Raw genomic sequence first — 20,438 nt, 5'->3', positions numbered from 1 at the left:
ACAGTACTGAGCCCTGGATCTGACAGACGATCCCCTTCCACCACTGATTGAAATGAGGACTAGACCCACCATTTTCTGACGTGGCCATTTGATTGCATGAACATGCAGTGAGTGTACTACACAGGCAGCTGGCACATACTGTAGGTTTCCCCCACAGTCCCGACCCTCCCAATCCCTTAATCCACGGTCCCGACCCCTTCAGTCTCAGACACATCCTATTGATAAACATGACAGGCAGGCGCTAAGAGAGCAAGCAAGAATCCCTGAGGTGCAGCCTGGCCCAATCCATGAGCTGAGTGCCTGTGCTTGCCTGCAAAGTGTCCAAGCAGCAGCCTTTCAATGCCAGTTGCTGGTGCATCCTGCATTGTAAACCTATGCTTCCTAAGTGGCCTTCAAGTGGAACAGAGAGGTGCCCTGACGCCTGTGAGGTGTTGGAAAATGCTGGGTGAAGAGTACTTGTGGCTGGTGCCTATGGTTCAAGCCCTGAGATGTTGTTTGGTGGTGAACAACATGGAGTCTGGTCACAGCCAGTGACAAGCTGAAGTCAGCAGACACTCAGTCTGACTTCCATGTTGAGATCTAAACATAGAACATAAAACAATTCATCATAGGAATAGGGCCTTCAGCCTACCATGTCTGTGCCAACCATGATGCATTCTAAACTAAACTCATCTGCCTACACATGTCTCTTCCATACTCCACTAAATGCCTGATAAATGTTGCTGTGGTATCTGTTTCTACCAACACCCTCTGGGTAAGAAGCTTTCTTCGCACATCTCCATTAAAAGCTCCCACTCTCACCTAAACCTTTGCCCACTAATAGTTCACACTTCTACCCTGGGATAAAGACTTCAAATATGCACCAGGTTGGGCTGGGCCAGCATTTACTGCCCCTCCCCAGTTGCCCTTGAGTTTTGAGCTTGTGGAATTTTAACATTTTATCTTGGAAGGTTACATTTGTGAAAACTGTTTATTTATGTAACTATTTATTTATCCAATTTCATCTCTGATTGAATGGAATATATGTACTAGAGATGTTTTACGTGCATCGATGCTGCTTATTGATAATGACCTTCTTGAGCTGTTACAGCTCTTCATCATCTGAAGTATTTTATTTGCCCTGTTTCGCTGTGACCAAACGCATGAGATTATTGTTAAAACTATCTTCCAATTAAGATTTATTAATATTCACTAAAACTATAGTAATGTATATATTCTTAGGATTTGGTGTTTGGCTCAGACCATTAGAAATGGTCATTTGGGAAACTGGCTGGTATTGTACTTTTAAAGTGCTGAGAATGACCAGCTTGCCAAATAGATGTACATGAAACTGTTGCATCATGAAATTTAGAACCAGAATCTCTCTTTGAACATTGAAGTCTAAAGCTTGAGTTGTTGTAAGGATGTTAGAAATAAGCACAAAAGGTTGTTTTATCCTTTAGTAGACCTGCACTCAGGCCTTTCTAGGATGCACATTGAAGTAAACACTTCATGGAAAACAGAGTAGTTTTTAAGAGATTGAAATGCTGGTGATCTTCCTGCCATGTATATTATGTATTTTTAAAGGGAAGGTTTGGAAAAAGAATTGAATGGAGTTGAATGATTTATTATCACATATATTTTTAAAAATCAGTGAAAGGTGTTAAGTGTCAATACACATCAGTATCATTTTGAATGATTGAATATGTTAAAAAATATTACTGAAGTAGAGTTTATCTTTCTCTCCCCTTCTTGTTTTTCCTCCGCTTAACATCTGCTAGGATCTGTGTGACAGACTCTGGGTATTGGTTATAGGCCTCTACTGCTGCCACTACTACAACTGCTGTGTCTGAACTGGAGCGGTAGGTCAATTCTCATTCATCTGGAACCCAACCGATGCTCTTCCAGACAATGCCACCACACCTCGATCGCAATGGTCCTCTGCTATCCACTCTGCCGAAAGTGCCTCTCTTTCACCATCCAGGCCAAGCTGTGGACCCTGGTGCCTTGGCTGAGGCTGTGTGTCCAGGCTGGGGGATCCAAGTTGGGACCTGCTTCTCACTTGCCAGGAGACCCTGGACTGTGGTGGAGCTGCATTCAACTCATCCTGGTGTCGCTGCTGCTTGCATCTGCCAACTGAGGTATTTTTGTTCCAAAATTTGAAAGATACAGGGAAAAAACATTAAAGAATTTGAGCTACCTTTGTATGCCATTTTGCTCTTGCAAAGAAATTTGTTTTGGTTCATGTTGATTTGACATTTTTTATTCTTTTGTGCTGGTATCATACACTGATGGAGGTTCGTATGATGCACATGTTTGCTTCGGAGAGCTCCTGGAACTCCCTTCCTCATGGCACTGTGTGTGCATCTACACCAAATGGTCTGAGCAATTCAATGAAGCAGCTGACTAGCATCTTCTCAAGGGCATGTTGGAATGGGCAATACATGGTAGCACAGCCAGAGACTGGAAAACAAAGTTGAGATCTCACTTGTCATACAAAGATAAACTGGTGGATTCTTGGTGATATGATCAATGTGTCATGGGAATGATCTGGCTGACAGATCATCCCAAAAAGGACTTTCCTTGAAGATGAATGAAGCTAAAGTGGCAGGTGATCAATAAAATCCTGTTTTCGGTGCAGCTTTAAAAACATGTAGCTGAACAAATGTTGCAACTTATGATATACTGCCAAACTATGTATAACAAAACACTGATTCCAATCATTGGCAGAATCGCAGAGAAGTGCCAATACTCAAGCTCATCTTGGCTTCCTGAGATCTTCTACCTGGTTGGTTCCAACAGTCAAGTAGGGGCAGAACTATCAAGATGCGCAGATCTCAGTGGAGTTACAATTCACAAGATTCAAATAATAACCACTGGCAGAGCACATGACACAATCAAATCAATAAATGATTTCTGTACCCAAATGAATTTGACATGTTTGGAAAATTTAATGCAAGACTAATGCAATTGCATTTACCGATTGCCAATGAAATCCAATGTAACAACCAGGTGAAGAGTTAAGCAAAACTGAATGAGATGAAGTAAAACAACATAACTTGGATTGGTATCGCTCCATCAGAAACTTCTTTAAAGAATGGTTCACCATAAACAGTTGTCCAGATCCACATCAATCTTTCACTTAACATGTGTCCACTGAAAATACCAATGATTAGATTCCCTACAGTGTGGAAACAGGCCCTTCAGCCCAACAAGTCCACACCAACCCTCCGAAGAGCAACCCATCCAGACCCATTCCCCTACGTTTGCCCCTGACTAATGCATCTAACAACATGGGCAAATTAGCATGGCTAATTCACCTAACCTGTACATCTTTGGACTGTGGGAGGAAACCGGAGAACCCAGAGGAAACCCACGCAGACACGGGAAGAATGAGCAAATTCCACACAGATAGTTGCCTGAGGCGGGAATTGAACCCAGGTCCCTGGTGCTGTGAGGCAACAGTGCTAACCACTGAGCCAATGTGCTGCCCCTATCGGCAATTTAGCAAAGCCAATCCACCTAACCTACTGACCTTTGGGCCATGCAAGGAAACCAGAGCACCTGTAGGAAACCATGTAGACATGGGGAGAATGTGCAAACTTCACACATTGCCCAAGTGTGGAATTGAACCTGGATCCCTAGCGCTCTGAGACAGCAGTGCTAACTAAAGAGCTACCAGATTTGAAACTATGATGGAAGATGGAAGAATGATGGAAGAATTAAATCCCAAATTTTCCAAAACAAGGTTCCTTCCCAATCTCGATATAATATTCTGTCCACTTAGCAAGACAATCCAAGCACACATGTAATTTCAGATGCTATTAGGACAGTTCTGTCTTCAACGGTTACCATTTGGGTTATCTATTAGCCTTAGCATATTTTAGCAACAAATAGGTAAGACAATTGGGAATATATCTGGTTGCATTTGCATTGCTGATGCTATCTCAGTCCTTGGTAAGACAAAGGTAGAACACAACCTTAATCTTCACCTAATGACAATAGTAGTATGACGGTGAGGACTGGTATTTAACAGCACAAAGAGCCAAGTCAACATGGGGCAGGTAAATTTCAGCAAGTCCACTTACTCCATTCCTAGAGTCCATCCAATCCAGGGAAAGCAAAGTTGTTAAACAAATGCTGACCTAGCAGAATAAAGAGGATCTGTATGGTTGATGAGATTTCTTTAATTGCTTCTCACCAGACAATCACAACTTTGTTGTCAGGAGAGACTTATTCAAGAAGTACATCTCCAATATATGGCAAGATAACCATCAATATTTCTCCAATCCTTTTAATCAGGTTCTACCAGTGAAAATTTCTACGATTTTCTACAATTCAATACTACAACCCCAGTAAAGTCAGGACTCTCCTTGTTCATACAGAGTGGAAACTCCCAGTCACAAATCAGCAACAAGGCAAAACATTTATTGCTATTGGTTCAAAACACTGCCATCTGAGCAAGCAAGCTATCCCAATATAGAGCTCAAGGTACTAACTCAAGTATGAGGCTACATTCTGTTTTACATGCACTTATTTGGCAAGAGATTCATTATTGAAACAGATCATAAGTCATTGAAAATTTCCTGCTGCAAACAGATAACAGCTGCACTGCCACATTTTCAACATCAGATTGTCAAATGCAAGGATGTGTCTTTGATGTGAAATACTAGCTAGGTACTAGAATGATTATGTCTTGCACACAGCTTTGGAATTTGAAATATTTATAGAGTTGACCTTTGATCAGAGGCAATGTGAGCAGCTGAAATTAGCAACTGTCAAAGATAAGCAACTACAAGAATTTCAAACAATCATCATTCAGGGATGGCCAGAATTATTGAAGAAATACCTGAGAATATCTGTTCATTTTGGCCATATGGAGACCACTTTGGTGTATCATGGGGAGTCATTTTCAAAGACAAACAAAGCCTAATCCCAAGATTTTGCCAAGATATCACATCCATATTATGTCCAAATGGTTATGAATTCAAAAGACAATTAGTACATGGATTGGGATATTCAATGGCTCATGAATACATCTGCATTATGTCAAATGGATCAACCCGACCATGAAGGGAAACATCTACATTTACACAATGTACTATCCATGCATTGGAAAAAAGTAACACGACACCTATTCAAATAGATGGAGAAAATTACATTTTTGTAGTCAATCACTTCTCTAAATTTCTCTTTCTTTGCCAATTTATCAACATAATAAGCTCAACCGTCGCTGACACAGTCAATATTATTTTCAGTTTATTTGGTGTCCCAGATTGATTAGTGTCTCATAGTAATACAGCATGGAAACAGACCCTTTGGCCCAACCAGTCGATGCCAAACGTATTCCCAAAATAAACTCATCCCATCTGCCTGATCCTGGCTCATATCCCTGCAAATCTTTCCTATTCGTATATCCATCCAAATGTCTTTTAAATGCTGTAGCTGGGCCTGCATCCATCACTTCCTCAGGAAGTTCATTCCACACTTGAATGACCCTCTATGTAAAAGATTTGCCTGTTAGAACAAAGAACAAAGAACAAAGAAAAAGTACAGCTCAGGAACAGGCCCATCAGCCCTCCAAGCCTGAGCCGATCCAAATGTCCTCTCTAAACTTGTTGGTCAATTCCTAAGCATCTGTATTCCTCTGCTCCCCTCCTACTCATGCATTAATCCAGACACATCCTAAATGAATCTACCATGCCTGCCTCTACCACCTCGTCAAGGTTTGTGTGAAGAGTTTCTGCTGGCAACGCATTCCAAACGTCCACTACCCTCTGTGTGAAGTACTTGCTACGTGCATCCCCCTTAAACTTTCCACCTTTAACCTTGAAAGTATGACCTCTCATTATTGAATCCTTCACCCTGGGAAAAAGCTTGTCTCTATCCACCCTGTCTATACGCTTCATGATTTTGTAAGCCTCAAAGTTTGTGAGAAGATTTGTAGCTCGGGTGTTCGTTGTTGTGGTTTTGTTCGCCGAGCTGGGAATTTGTGTTGCAGATGTTTCGTCCCCTGTCTAAGTGACATCCTCAGTGCTTGGGAGCCTCCTGTGAAGCACTTCTGTGATGTTTCCTCCAGCATTTATAGTGGTTTGTCTCTGCCGTTTCCGGTTGCCAGTTCCAGCTGTCCGCTGCAGTGGCCGGTATATTGGGTCCAGGTCGATGTGCGTATTGATTGAATCTGTGGATGAGTGCCATGCCTCTAGGAATTCCCTGGCTGTTCTCTGTTTGGCTTGTCCTATAATAGTAGTGTTATAACATGGATTCAATCAATAAGCACATCGACCTGGATCAAATATACCAGCCACTGAAGTGGACAGCTGGAACTGACAACCAGAAGCGGCAGATACAAATCACTATAAATGCCGAAGGAAACATCACAGAAGCGCCTTGCAAACCTCAATCAAGACCCCCCTCAATCTCCTTTTTTCTAATGAAAATAAACCTAACCTACTCAACCTCTCTTCATAGCTACCACCTTCCATACCAGGCAACATCCTCATAAATCTTCTCTGCACCCTCTCCAAAGCGTCCACATCCTTTTGGTAATGTGGCGCCCAGAACTGTAAACTGTATTCTAAATGTGGCCGAACCAATGTCTTGTACAATGTTAACATGACTTGCCAGCTCTCATACTCAATACCCCGTCCAACGAAGGCAAGCATACCATATGCCTTCTTGACCACTCTATCCATCTGTGCAGCAACATTCAGGGTACAATGGATCTACACTCCAAGATCTCTCTGCTCATCAACTTTTCCCAAGGGTCTTCTGTTCATTGTATAATTCACTTCAGAATTAGTCTTGCCTAAATGCATCACCTCACATTTGTCAGACTTGAAATCCATCTGCCACTTTTCCGCCCAATTCTCCAGTCCATCTATATCCTCCTGTATTCTCTAACAGGCCCTTATGCTTTCTGCTACTCCACCAATCTTCGTATCATCTACAAACTTGCTGATCATACCAACAGTGCCCACCTCCAGATCATTTATGTATATTACAAACAACAGAGGCCCCAATACTGACCCCAATGTCTTTTTAAAGTCTCTCTCCTCTCACCTTAAAAATGTTCCCCCTAGTCTTGAAATTCTCCATCTTAGGGAAAGTCAACTACCACCAACTCTATTTATACCTCTCATTATTTTATAAAGTTCTTTCAGGTCACCTCTCGACCTCCTACGCTCCAGTGAAAAGAGTCCCAGCCTATCCAGTCTTTCTTTATAACTCAAATCTTCCATACCTAGCAAAATCCTGGTAAATCTCTTCTGAAGCTGCTCCAGCTTAATAATATCCTTCCTATAAGTGGGTGACCAGAACTGGGCACAGTAATCCCAAAGAGACCTCACCAACATCCTATACAATCTCAACACAACATCCCAACTCCTATACTCAAAGGACTGAGCTATGAAGGAAAGCATACCAAATGTCATTTTAACAACCCTGTCTCTATGTGATGCAAACTTTAAAATCCCTCTGTTCTACAACACTACCCAAGGCTCTACCATTAATTTATAAGACCTACCCTGTATTTTAACAAAATGCAATACCTCTCATTTATCCAGATTGAAATCCACCTGCCATTTTTTCAGCTCATTGACCCATTTTATCAAGATACCTTTGTAATCTTAGGAAACCTTCTTCACTATCTACTATGTCACCACACAGTCATAGACATCGTGTCATACATTCCTACAGCATGGAGACAGGCCTTTGGCCCAACTGGTCCACGCCAACCAAAATGTCCATCCACACTAATGCCATTTCCCTGCACATGGCCCATATCCTTCGAAACCTTTCCTATCCATGTATATGTCCAAATGCCTTTTAAACGTTGTTAATGTACCTGCCTCAACCAATTCTGTTAGCAGCTCATTTCATATGCTAACCACCCTCTGTGTAAAAAAATTGCTCCTCAGGTTCCCTTTTATACTTTCCCCACTAACCTGAAACTGATGCCCTCTCATCTCCAATTCCCCAACTCTGGGAAAAAGATGGAGTGCATTCACCCTATCCATGCCTCTCATGATCTTATACACGTCTATACAGTTCTCCCTCAGTCTTCTACATTCTAAACAAAAAGCCCCAGCTTGTCCAGCGTCTCCCTATAACTCAGTCCCTTGAGTCCTGGCAACACCCTTGTAAACTTCTTCTGCACTCTTTCCAGTTTAATAACATTCTTCCTATAACAGGGTAACCAAAACTGGACACAATATTTCAAGTGTGGCCTCACCAACGTCTTGTATAACTGCAACATAACTTATTTTGGTGTCTTCTGCAAACTTACTAACCACGTCTTCTGTATTCTCATCCAAATCACTTATATAAATAACAACAACAGAGGACCCAGAACTGATCCCTGTGGAACAGTGTTCGTCATATGCCTCCATTCTGAAAAGCAACCCTCCATCCTTACTCTGTCTCCTGCCCTTAAGCAATTATATATCTAACTGACAAGCTTACCCTGACCTAACTTTCCTAATTAGTCAACCATGTGGAACTTTGTCAAAGGCTTTACTTAAATCCAAACATCAATCTTTTTGTTAACTTCCTCAAAAAACTCAATCAGGTTTGTGAGACACGATTTTCCTTGCACTTCTATCCCAGAATGTTGTGGGAAGAAATGGAGGAAATTATGAGACCCCTTGCAGAAATACTTGCATCATCTATAGCCATGGGTGAGGTGCCTGATGACTAGGGTGCCTTTGTTTAAGAAAGGTTGGAAGGATTAGTCAGGGAACTGTATACCTGTGAGTCTGACTTTGGTTGTAGCTAAATTGTTGAAGGTTGGAATTTGTTAAAGGATGGAATTTATGGAGGGTGGCAAAAATTTATTCATGGCAGACATCGACACATTGGCAAATTATTTTCAAGACTCACAAACTTTGTACAGAGACCCTTATCATATCACCACCCAACTATGAAATGGTTCAGCAAGAATTATGGCATGCATTATCTAATCATTGATAATTATCAAGCAACAAAGCAATGTTTTTGCATTGCAGTGATACATTGTTGTGCAATACCAATGGAGAAAGGAGTATCATCCCCAGGAGAAAGTGAGGTCTGCAGATGCTAGAGATCAGTGCTGTAAATGTGTTGCTGGAAAAGCGCAGCAGGTCAGGCAGCATCCAAGGAACAGGAGATTCGACGTTTCGGGCATAAGCCCTTCTTCAGGAATCGGTATCATCCCCAACACAACTAATGCTCAAAAGACCTTACCCAGCAACCAATTATCTCTCCCTTCTGAGACACATGACATTTATCTTCTAAGACAGAGGGAACGGAAACAGGTACATGATAAGCAAGCAGATAGAAAACTATCACATTGTGTGCTGGGTAGAGTGTAAGTTAGAAATAAAAACATGCCTTTGAAAAAGAATATTGGAGATTCAAACTCTGGAACACTATAAACAATGGAACACCATAGGCACCAAAACTTCCCAAACACTGATCGCCACTTTAACCAAAAATTCACCTTACATGGAACCTAAATTTTTCTGTCTGGCATCTCAAATACAGAGACCTGCTTACACTTGAACACCACGAGTACTGGATGGATGCACACTGGAACATCTGATAGAGAGTAACCCATCTATACTAACATCTCACCTATCGCACCGCAGCGTACTGAATCTTGTTCTCAAACACTATAAATACTGAGTTCTAATAGTAGCTGAACTCAATAAGATGCAACACTACAGTCTCACATGCAATGGACACATGTTTGGGAACATAATGTGCTCTCAACGTAATATCCAGTCATTCAGTCAATAAAGTTATGACTGTCATTCTTTATCTGTGCTGAAAATAAGTTTTGTTTGTTCAAACTACAGCAAACTGACCTGAGGCAGTTGTAAGGTACATCAAGACAGAAAAGTTAAAAATCACACAACACCAGGTTATAGTCCAACAGGTTTAATTGGAAGCACTAACTTTCAGAGCACTGTTCCTTCATCAGGTGGTTGTGGAGGACACATCTCCAAATCAAAACAGGAAAAGCACTGAACAGTTCCATTGCTGTCAATATGTGTGATAAGCTTTAATTCATTTGAGCTCATTTCAGTATCATTCAAGATTTTGTGCAACGAGACCTTCCCATGTCAGTTCACTGGCTGTATTCATTCACGTGCTGGCTACTAGCTACTGCTGAACTCATTGCATGTTTGAAATATCTGTAGCAGTGTTCTCTCCTGCTGGTTCTGTGGGGAAATACTGACATCTTGTTCTTGCATAACTGGTTCACAAGTGTGAATGTGAGAAACTTTGCTTTTAGCCAACACATTTCTGGAATATTCTATGCAATTTGATCAGAGTTGGTTGGAGCATAAGGAAAACAATCTGCTGTTCTTCAAAATGATACCCTAAGTTCATTAAATCTCTTTTTTTAAAAAAAAGGATTTACGGCCCAGGCAATGACAGTCTTCTTCAATGTTGTGCTGAAGTGAAAGTTTTGGGTGATATGTGGTTTGCATCCAGGGCAGGAAGTGTATGTGTCTTATGTACCAGTGGGAAATTAGGAGCCAGGGACTGTTCCCCTGTGGATTCATTGGTGTAAATATACACAGCAAAAATTACTGAGTATCTTTTGTTATAAAAGAAGCATTCGTGTGGAATGAGGAGCAGAAGCACTCCCAGACTCTACAATATATCAGTGGATAACTCCTTCCCTACCTTTCCCCTTTAACACTTCATGCTCCTACCTTGGAGCAGCAGTCAGCAAGACAACAGATCAAGTTAAAAGAAAGATTTCCTTGGGCATGCATTGCAGGGCTCAGCAACAATCCCAGATTATCTCAATATGGTCAACAAACACCAGTTTGGGAATTTAGCAGGAGAAGGGCTGCCATTCAGTTCAACTGAGACACCTTTCAGTTGGTTCTGTGAAATCACACAATAACTTGCAGGGGCTAATTCTTCTTGAGAAAGCCATTAAAGCTTAAAATATAAACGTACCTTATCACATTGCTCTTTTGTGCTCGCTATTCTTTCTGAGCACTGGACTCGATCCCATAGTGTTTGAATCAGAAAGCTTGTCTGATTATTGGAAAATGTAACTCGATCATTTGGAGACAAATGATGCAGCAATTCACTCAGGTATTCATTCGCATGACTGTCAGTCTGATTGTACTCCTTGGTCTGTCCTGTGATGATGTAAATGCTCACTATACGAGCATAAACCATCCAAACACTGAAAGGTAAATTCCAAAGCAACATATTTTTCCTTTCTCTCCTTTTACTTCTCTTCCTAATTTATCCTTCTCCTCATGCAGTTCTCAAACCTAGAGGAAGAAAAGATTTTCATTTTAAGCCAGCTAAACAAGAGCTGAAATGAAGTGTAATAAGTTTAATGGTCAAACTGCTGCTCACCAATTTGATCCACTGCTGTTTTACACATTTGTATTCCTCAACAAGAACATGTTTTACTTACTCCATACTTTTCAATCTATAAATGTTTTAAGGATGTTTACTCTTTATGCAAGATTTTTAACTGATACAGGAGAAAGGGAGGACTGTAGACGCTGGAGAGTCAGGGTCTAAATGTGTGGCACTGGAAAGCGCAGCAGGTCAGGCAGCATCCGAGGAGCAGGAGAGTCGACGTATTGGGCATAAGGCCTTCATCAGGAATGGTGGGGTTTTGAGGGGGTGGGGCAGCATGGGGACTGAGAGATAAATAAGTTGGATAGGGATGGGGCTGGGGAAAGGTGGGTGGGATGGCAATAGGTAGATGCAGATGGGCAGTGATTGTGATAGGTCGGTGTGGAGGGTAGAGCGGACAGGTGGGAAGGCAGATGGACAGGTGTGACAGTTCAAGAGGATGGTGCCGATCGGAGGGTTGGATCTGTGGTGAGGTGGGGGGAGGGGACACTTGGATACTGGTGAAGTCAATGTTTATGCTGTGTTGTTGTAGAGTTCCAAGGTGGACGATGAAGTGTTCTTCCTCCAGTTTCCAGGTTAATTTAATTTGGAAGTGGAGGAGGCCCAGGACTTGAACGTCCTTGGGGAGTGAGAGTGGAAGTTGAAGTGTTTGGCCACAGAATGGTGGGATTGGTTGATGCGTGCACACCAGAGATCTTCTCTGAAACACTCCATAATTGGCATCCTGTCTCCCCGATGTAGAGGAGACCACATCGAAAGCAATGGACACAGTTGATGAGGTGGGTGGATGCGCAGGAAAATCTCTGCCAGATGTGAAAAGATCCCTTGGGACCTTGGATGGAGGTGAGGAGGTAGATGTGGGAGCAGGTTTTACACCTGTAGTGGCAGGGGAAGGTGGAGGGTGGGTTGGTGGGGGGCATGGACCTAATAAGAGTGTCACAGAGGGAATGGTCTCTGAGGAATGCAGATAGAGATGGTAAGGGAAATATATCCTTGGTGGTAAGTCTGACTTTAGGTGATGGAAATAGTAGTGGATAATGAGCTGGATTTGGTGATTTGATGGTGTGGAATGTGAGGACCGGGGGCTCTATCTTTTTAATGGTTGTGGGGGTGGGGTTTGAGGGTGGAAGTGATGAAGTAGAGGATATACGATGGAGGGCATTATTGATCTTGTGGACGGAAAAATTGCAGTCCTCGAAATAGGAGTGGAATTACTGCTCCTGGGAGCAGATACGGTGAAGGGTAGAGGAATTGGGAGTGAAGGATCTCATTTTTACGGGGGGGATGTCTGTGTTGAGTTGGTTGCCAGAGACAGAGACGGACAGGTCCAGGAAGGGGAGGGAGGTGTCTGAGATGGTCCAGGTGAACATAAGGTCAGGGTGGAAGGTGTTCAACCACCTCGTAGGAGCACAAGGTAGCGCCGATACAGTCATCATTATAATGGAGGAAAAGATGGGGAATGGTGCCAGTGCATCTAAGGAAAAAAAAGATAGACTGTTCCATGTTACCTACAAAGAGACAGGCATAGTTGGGCCCATGCAGGTGCTCATCGATTGGTGCTTTTGTCTGATGAAGTGGGAAAATTTGAAGGAGAAATCTTTGAGCATGAGGACCAGTTCCACCAATCGAATGAGAGTGTCATTGGAGGGGCACTTGTTGGGTCAGTGTGAGAGGAAGAAATGGAGGAATTTTAGGCCTTTGTCATGGTGGATGGATATGTACAGGGACTAGACGTCCATAGTGAAGATGAAGAGTTAGAGGCCGGTAAAACGAAAGTCATAGAGGAGGCGGAGGGCATGGGTGGTCTCCTAAATGTATGTGGGGAGCTCCTGGACTAAGGGGGACAGGACAGAGTCGAGATACAGGAGATGAGTTCAGTGGGGCAGGAGCATGTGGAGATAATAGGTTGAACGGAGCAGTCAGGTTTGTAGAATTTGGGTAAGAGCTAGAACCAGGCGGTGTGGGGTTGTGGAACTAAGAGATTGGAAGCTGTAGATGGGATCTTGATTCCATTCTGACAAAGGCCTAGAAACCCTCCATTTATTCCTGTCCCGCCGACCCATTCATTTCCTTTCCACCGACACTCTCATTCGATTGGTGGAACTTATCTTCACCTTCAACAATTTCTCCTTCAAATCCTCGCACTTCCTTTCGACCAAAGTGGAGATCATGGGCACCCACAAGGCCCCAGCCATGCCTGCCAATTCGTCAGGTATGTAGAACAGTCCATCTACTGCAGCTACACTGGTACCATCCCCAACCTTTTCATCCACTACATTGATGTCTGTCTTGGTGCTACCTTGTGCTCCCATGAGGAGGTTGAATAGTTCATCAACTTCATCAACACCATCCACCCTGACTTTATGTTCACCTGGACCATCACGGACATCTACCTCCCTCCCTTTCCTGGATCTCTCCGGTGACCAACTCAACACAGATATCTCCTTCCAACCCACCAACTCCCACAGCTACCTTGACTACACCTCCCCCCCCACCCCCTGTAAAAATATGATCCCTTACTCCCAATTCCTTCGCCCTTCACTGTACCTCACCCAGGAGCATCAAGTCCGCTCCAGGACACCCCAGATAGCCTGCTACTTTTATGATCACAATTTTCCCACCCATGTTGTCAACAATGTCCTCCAACTTCCCACACCTTTGCCCTTTAAAACACCCCTCCCAACCACAACAAACACAGACACCTCCCCCCCCCCCCAAGTTCTCACCTTCCACCTCACTAAATTCCAGATACACCACATTATCCTCTGCCATTTCTGTCACCTACAATCAGACCCCACCACCAGAAATATATTTCCCTTACCAACCCTATCTACTTTCCGCAGAGGCCATTCCCTCTATGACTCCTTTGTTAGATTCCCCACCAACCCACCCTCTACATCCAGTACCTTTCCTTGCCATTGCAGGAATTGTAAAACCTGCTCCCACACCTCCCCCACCATCTCTGTCCAAGGTCCGAAAGGATCATTTCAGATCCAGCGGACATTTTCCTGCACATCCACCCACCTCATTTACTGTGTAAGTTGCTCTCGATGTGGTCTTCTCTACATCGGGGAGACAAGAAGCCAACTCACGGAATGGTTCAGGGAACATGTCTGGTACACATGCAACAAACAACTTCACCGTCCTGTCACCAATCACTTCAACTCCCCCTCCCCCTCCCCCTCCCCCATGGACATGCAAGTTCTGGGCCTCTTCCACTGCCAAATCAAAACCACCCAACAACTGGAGAAAGAATGCTTCATCTTCAGCCTCAGGACCCTCCAACCACATGGCATCAACACTGATTTCACCAGTATCCAAATCTCCTCCCACGTCATCCCAGATCCAGTTCCCCAACTCGGCACCGCCCTCTTGACCTGTCACACCTGTCCATCTTCCTTCCCACCTATCCACTTCACCCTCCCCTCTGACCTCTCACAATCACCTCCTACCTGCATCCACCTATCACCATCCCACCCAACTTTCGTCCCAGCCCCACCTCCACCCCGCTATTTATCTCTCAACCCCCTTGCTCCTTCACATTTCTGATTGAAGAGCTTATGCCTGAAATATCGACTCTCCTGCTCCTTGGATGCTGCCTGGTTTCCTGTGCTTTTCCAGTGCCACACGATTTGATTTTAACTGATAACATCTGATATCTCATTCTCCAGTATGAAGGTTACATTTAGCAAATATTAAAGAAATAGTAGTGATGTTTCCTATTCTTAAATTAATTTGGCTTATGTTGAATCATATTATGTAAAGTTATTGATTTAATTTTTGTTTCATTTGCCAGATGAAAACTTTTTCATGTATTTATTAGCACTACATATTAGTAGACATTACAGTCTAAGTATTCAAATTGGAACAAATCAGATTACAATCTCTGTGTGTAACTCAGGTCATATCTGATTGTCAACAAACACTAAATAATACATTTGGCAAGTTTTTTTATTGCTGGTGTATTTACTTTTGTATTGAGGGCAAACTTTCCCATGCAGTTGATAAAATGTTCATACTTATTTCTTGATGTGTGGTACTGCGTGGAACCTTAGGTCAAACTCCTGAGGAGGGACAATGCAAATGAGTCTTTTTACTCTACACATTTTTGCTCATTTCCTGGCTCATCTGTTCCCTTTTCTTGTTGCATTATCTTTTTTGTTCTTTTGCATTGCAGTTGTGGATGCCTCGGCACAGCCATGCACAATTTGCCGTGAGGGCTGCTCCAAATTCGAAGTCAAGGACCAAGTGTCATTCCTTTTAAAGAACAAGCAAGTAGCATTCGCGAGTTTATTGTTGATTTGCATTTACTGTTATTTCATGTAGTGCACTGAATCTAGTCTGTAGAGGGACTGCAAAAGTGTTAGGAAAACAAGCAAGAAGTAGAGAAACTCAATAAACCCAGGTTAGAAAGAGAAAGCGTGACTAAATAGGAACAAGTCAAAAAGAAAACTAAACAAAGTGAAAGGAATTCAAATGAATACATAGGAAGAAAAATCCGAGGAAACAAAAGGATAGAGACAGAGAAAGATAGACTGCTTTGTGAGGCAATGATCTGGTGCCCCCTGAAGCTTTGACCTAAATACGCCACTGTTAACATTGTTAGTAATCCATCAGCCAATTGTTTATACATCGTAAGATCTTTTTACCTTTCAACTGAATGTATAGATTTCTTCTTCCGATCAAAGAGCTTTAATGTCCTCCTTAGCCTTCGTTCTTATTAGTGAGATTTGGATAACAGTTGAGAGATTAGCAGTCACTGCTCAGTGTTCTGGTTGCCATGGAGACACTTGGATTTATTTCTGTATTGAGTTTGAGTACTTCAGTATATGTCTGTGTGGGAGGGAGAGGGTGTGTGCAAGGGGGAAGTGGTTAAAAATGGGATCCTAATGGATGATTATTTTCTCAACAATATCTTTGCCGATAATTTTGGGAATACTTAACCATCCGTAACTCATGGTGTATGCAGTGCACAAACATACATCTTGATATTTAAATATCAATTATATGCCCTGCCTGTTTAAAATTTCAAATCTCTTCATCTAAATCTAATATTTGTTCTGTGAAAGCAAAATGTTCGGAAAATGTCGAGTGAAGTAAATAAATGGTGAAGTAAGTAAATAACATCATCAATAACTGGAACAGGAGAGGCCATTTGACTCCTTGAGCCTACTTTGCTATTCATGGTCATGTGATGATCATTTTTCTGCCAACCCCTATTATCCTTGATTCCCTTGTCAGTCAAATATCTGTCGACTTTCTTGCCCATGGTCTGAAAGTCTTATTACTTGATAAAGTACAATAATCAGGACTCATGTGATTATGTCATGAGCACTGGTAGGAGATGATCTTATGGGAGGTACATCCAGAATCTGTCAATATCCTGGATTTCTGTTGACCAGAAACTGAACTGGGTGAAAGTGAGGAATGCAGATGCTGAAGATTAGAGTCAAGAGTGTGATGTTGGAAAAGCACAGCAGGTCAGGCAGCATCTGAGGAGCAGGAAAATCGACATTTCGGGCAAAAGCCTTTCATCATGAATGGACTAGCCATCCAAATTCAATGGCTACAAGAACAGATCAGGGGTATAGGAATTCCATGGTGAGTAACCCACCTCCGCAATCTGTCTACTGTCTAAATGAGCAAGTCAAACATTTCATGGAATTTTCTCTATTTGTTTGGAAGAATGTAACTTCAGCAGAATCCAAGACAAAGCAGTGTTGCTCGATCAGTACCCCATTCACTCCTTTAAACATTTACTGTCTTTGCCCCAAATGCTCGGTGGCAGCAGTGTGTACCACCCACAAGATGCCATGCAGAAATTCACCAAGGCTTCAACGACAGTAACCTCCAAACTCACATCCATCTAGAAGAACAAAGACAACAAATACATGGGAACACCTCCACCTATAAGTTCCCCTCCAAACCACTTGCCATCCTGACTTAGAAATATATTGCTGTTCCTTCAGTGTCATTGGGCCAACATCCTGAAACTCTTGCTCAATCTGCTGTATGGCAGTAACCACAACAAAAGGACTACAGTGTTTCAAGAAGTTAGCTCACTACCACTTTCTTGAGAGCAAGTCAGGATGAGCAATAAGTGCTAGTCATGTCTGACAAATCAACACTTCTAAGCTACACGCAGTTGTGAATGGTCATGGACAATTAAACAACTAATAGAAATGGAGGTACCTCAAATATCCCTAACCTCAATGACGAGAGAGCCAACATATCGGTGCAAAAGCTAAGGCTGAAGTATATGCATCCATTTTTGGGCAGAAGCGTCAAGTGGAACTTCCCCTCCAAGTCACACACCATTCTGATTTGGAAATTTAACTGTCATAAGGCAAAATCCTTAAACTTCCTTCCTAACAGACTCTGGGTGTCTCATATTCCCAGATCTGCAGCGATTTAAGATGGTAGTTCACCACCTTCCCCAAGGTAATTAGTATTAATAAGAAATGCCAATTAGCTATTAACACCCGCAGCGCATGAACAAATAATAAAATCATACTGGTAACCCAGAAAACTTCAAGGAAAAGCAATACAGCTGATTTTAGAAGACAGGGAACTTCAAAAACCCTTATGGCAACATATTTCATTTTTATCTTTCAACATTGAAGAATCCTTCAAAAGACAGAAAGCATTGCAGGCTGTCTAAGAGATGCTCCAGAACAAAAAACAAATGCAACTCCCAGCTGAGGTACAGACTGAATAATGAGTAGGTGGTCTGTGGGAATAGTTCCGAGTCAGAGTTCAGCTGCTGAGTAAACAGAGAGTTAAAATTAAAAGTGTCTGGTACAAAGGGGAAACTTTACATGGTACAGTTATGCAGACTCACAGGCAAGCAATCCTACTAGTCTTAGTTAGTGCTGTGGAGCTAATAAAATCAAATGCTTTTATTGAAAAAAAAGGTCTTTCACAAAATATACAGCAGCAACACATAGCCATAGAGAAGCAAAAGACCAAAGAACCACCCACACAAAGAAAGCAATTGGATAGAAATGTCTCCAGGCAAACTGAGATTAATGTCAATGGGCAATCACAGTTTTCAAGTCAGACATGGGAGCAAGTGTCACAGTGACCCAGATCTTCTGCTTATTCTGCTCAGGGTCAGTAATCCTATTGCAGACTGTGGTCAGAGAGAAAATGTGTACTTAGCTCATGCAACAAACTCCCTGCAAAAGTCCAGGACTGGTATCTTCCCTGTTGAAGCAGTGTAATCCAGAAAAGGAATCTGTACAATCAGCAAGGGATTAAATCAATGTTGAAAACATACCCCTTTATCTTGATTCTAGTTACTGCATTTCACAGGTTAATGGACTAAAAAGCACTTTGACAGGGACTGAAAGCAATTAAGTCTGTTGGATAAGAAGCAAAGAGATAATAGTGCCAGGTGGGTTGGGGGGCAGGATTCCAGGCGGATAACTGGATGGAATGCCAGGTGGATGGGTGAGGTAGGGTGCCAGGTGGGTCAGTGAGGTAGAGTGCCAGGTAAGTCAGGGATAGAGTGCCTGGTGGATAAGTGGGTAGGATAGAAGATAGATATTTAACCCCCTGCAGTTTTTGAATGAGATTGAGGTCCAGACATGCCTTTTTACTCATGTGTGACACACCAGATCATTTGTGAGGAGAGGAATGGCAAGTAAATAGGGTGATTAGGTATAATGGTTGGTCTGGGTCATGGGTGCAGACATGGGATTTTGATGGGGGGGTTGGGGGGGTAATTGAATCAGGTGGAAGAACAGTTGTCAGGTCTGGGTCTGGGTAAAGTTCAGACCGGTGGGCATTGTTCAAGATTGGGTTTGGATTGGAGGAGATAGGCTACTGGGTCTGGTTTGGGGACTATCTGCAACTAGCGGGTCAGTAAATGCTGGGTCAGTTATATAATCAGGCAGGGGGTACAGTAAGTTTTAATTCCTCTAACTTTTCCTAGCTAATTATTTAGGTAAGGACAACAGAAACTGCCAAAGACTCTGGGTCTAAGTCAGAGCTGTGGACTTTATCAGAGGGCTCCAAATACTCGGTAATTGCAGATTGATAGTTTAAATTTTCCAGACACTTCCTGCATAGTTGGTGAATCAGGACTTCCATATGCTCCCAATACATCTTCCAACTATCTGGAAACCAGAAGATTTGGGCCAAGATTATCAGAGAGGGACTCTTGGTTGACATACACTGTTTAGGCCAACAGCAGTTCAACCACATGGTCTGGGAATCACTGCACTTAACGTTAAACTCATCCTGAAAGCAAATTTCCAACATAGATGACACCAAATATTAGAAAATTAATATGTTCTTCACAACCATTAAATATCACACATGAGTAAAAAGGTATGTTTGGACCTCAATCTAATTCAAAAACCAGAGGGGGTTAAACAACAACAGGCTGAGTAAAGCTGGTCAAGACACAACCAATCAAGGACAAACCTTTAGATTTACATGACCCCATAAATTCAAGGTGAAACTGACAGAAAATTCAAGATCCCCTGAGGTTAATTACATTGGAATAAGAAATGTGACTGTGAGATGGAAAGCTGAAACTTCATTAATTTGAGAGAAATGTTTTTCATTTAGCATCTACTCTGTCAATCCCCCTCAGAATTGTATCTATTTCAAAAAGGTCACCTCTCATCTATGTAAACCTAAGCTCAACCTGCTTAACATTCTCTCATAAGGTAAACCACTCATTTCAGGAATCTACTCAATGAATCTTCTTTGGAATGCTTCGAATGCAGTAAGTTCTTCCATTGAAAAGGTGATTCAAACTTTATACAGTGATGTGGTCACACCAATCCTCAGTGTAGTTGTCGCAAAACTTACCTACCTTTGTATTTCCTCCTGTAGGTTATAGCAGTGGCGTTCTGGAGAACTGGAAAAGGACTAACATATGATTTACTCTTAGTATTATCTGCAATAAGCAGGTATAGTGATTGGTCTTAGGTGCCTCTCTTTGGCATAAATCTGGCACTAACTGTTTGACAATGGAGTTGCATCATTTATTACCATATACATGGGTAGATTAGATTATCCACAGTGTGAAAACAGGTCCTTCGGCCCAACAAGTCCACAACAATCCT

The 20,438-nt window shown here is 42.4% G+C and overlaps 1 protein-coding gene across 1 annotated transcript in view; it reads right to left on the bottom strand.

Annotated features, from left to right (window-relative positions):
* LOC132816213 (zinc transporter ZIP12-like) overlaps positions 1-11,163 on the bottom strand; it is an 80,009-nt gene extending 68,846 nt beyond the window's left edge. The window contains exon 1 of the mRNA XM_060825708.1: positions 10,936-11,163. Coding sequence (XP_060681691.1) covers positions 10,936-11,163 — 228 coding nt within the window. The remainder of the gene's footprint in view (positions 1-10,935) is intronic.
* Positions 11,164-20,438: the final 9,275 nt, after the last annotated feature.

This window comes from Hemiscyllium ocellatum, chromosome 5, assembly GCF_020745735.1.
Source record: "Hemiscyllium ocellatum isolate sHemOce1 chromosome 5, sHemOce1.pat.X.cur, whole genome shotgun sequence".
In the NCBI taxonomy this organism is placed as follows: Eukaryota; Metazoa; Chordata; class Chondrichthyes; order Orectolobiformes; family Hemiscylliidae; genus Hemiscyllium; species Hemiscyllium ocellatum.
The sequence above is the reverse complement of the archived record's forward strand: the minus strand, read 5'-3'. Positions and strand labels throughout refer to the sequence as shown.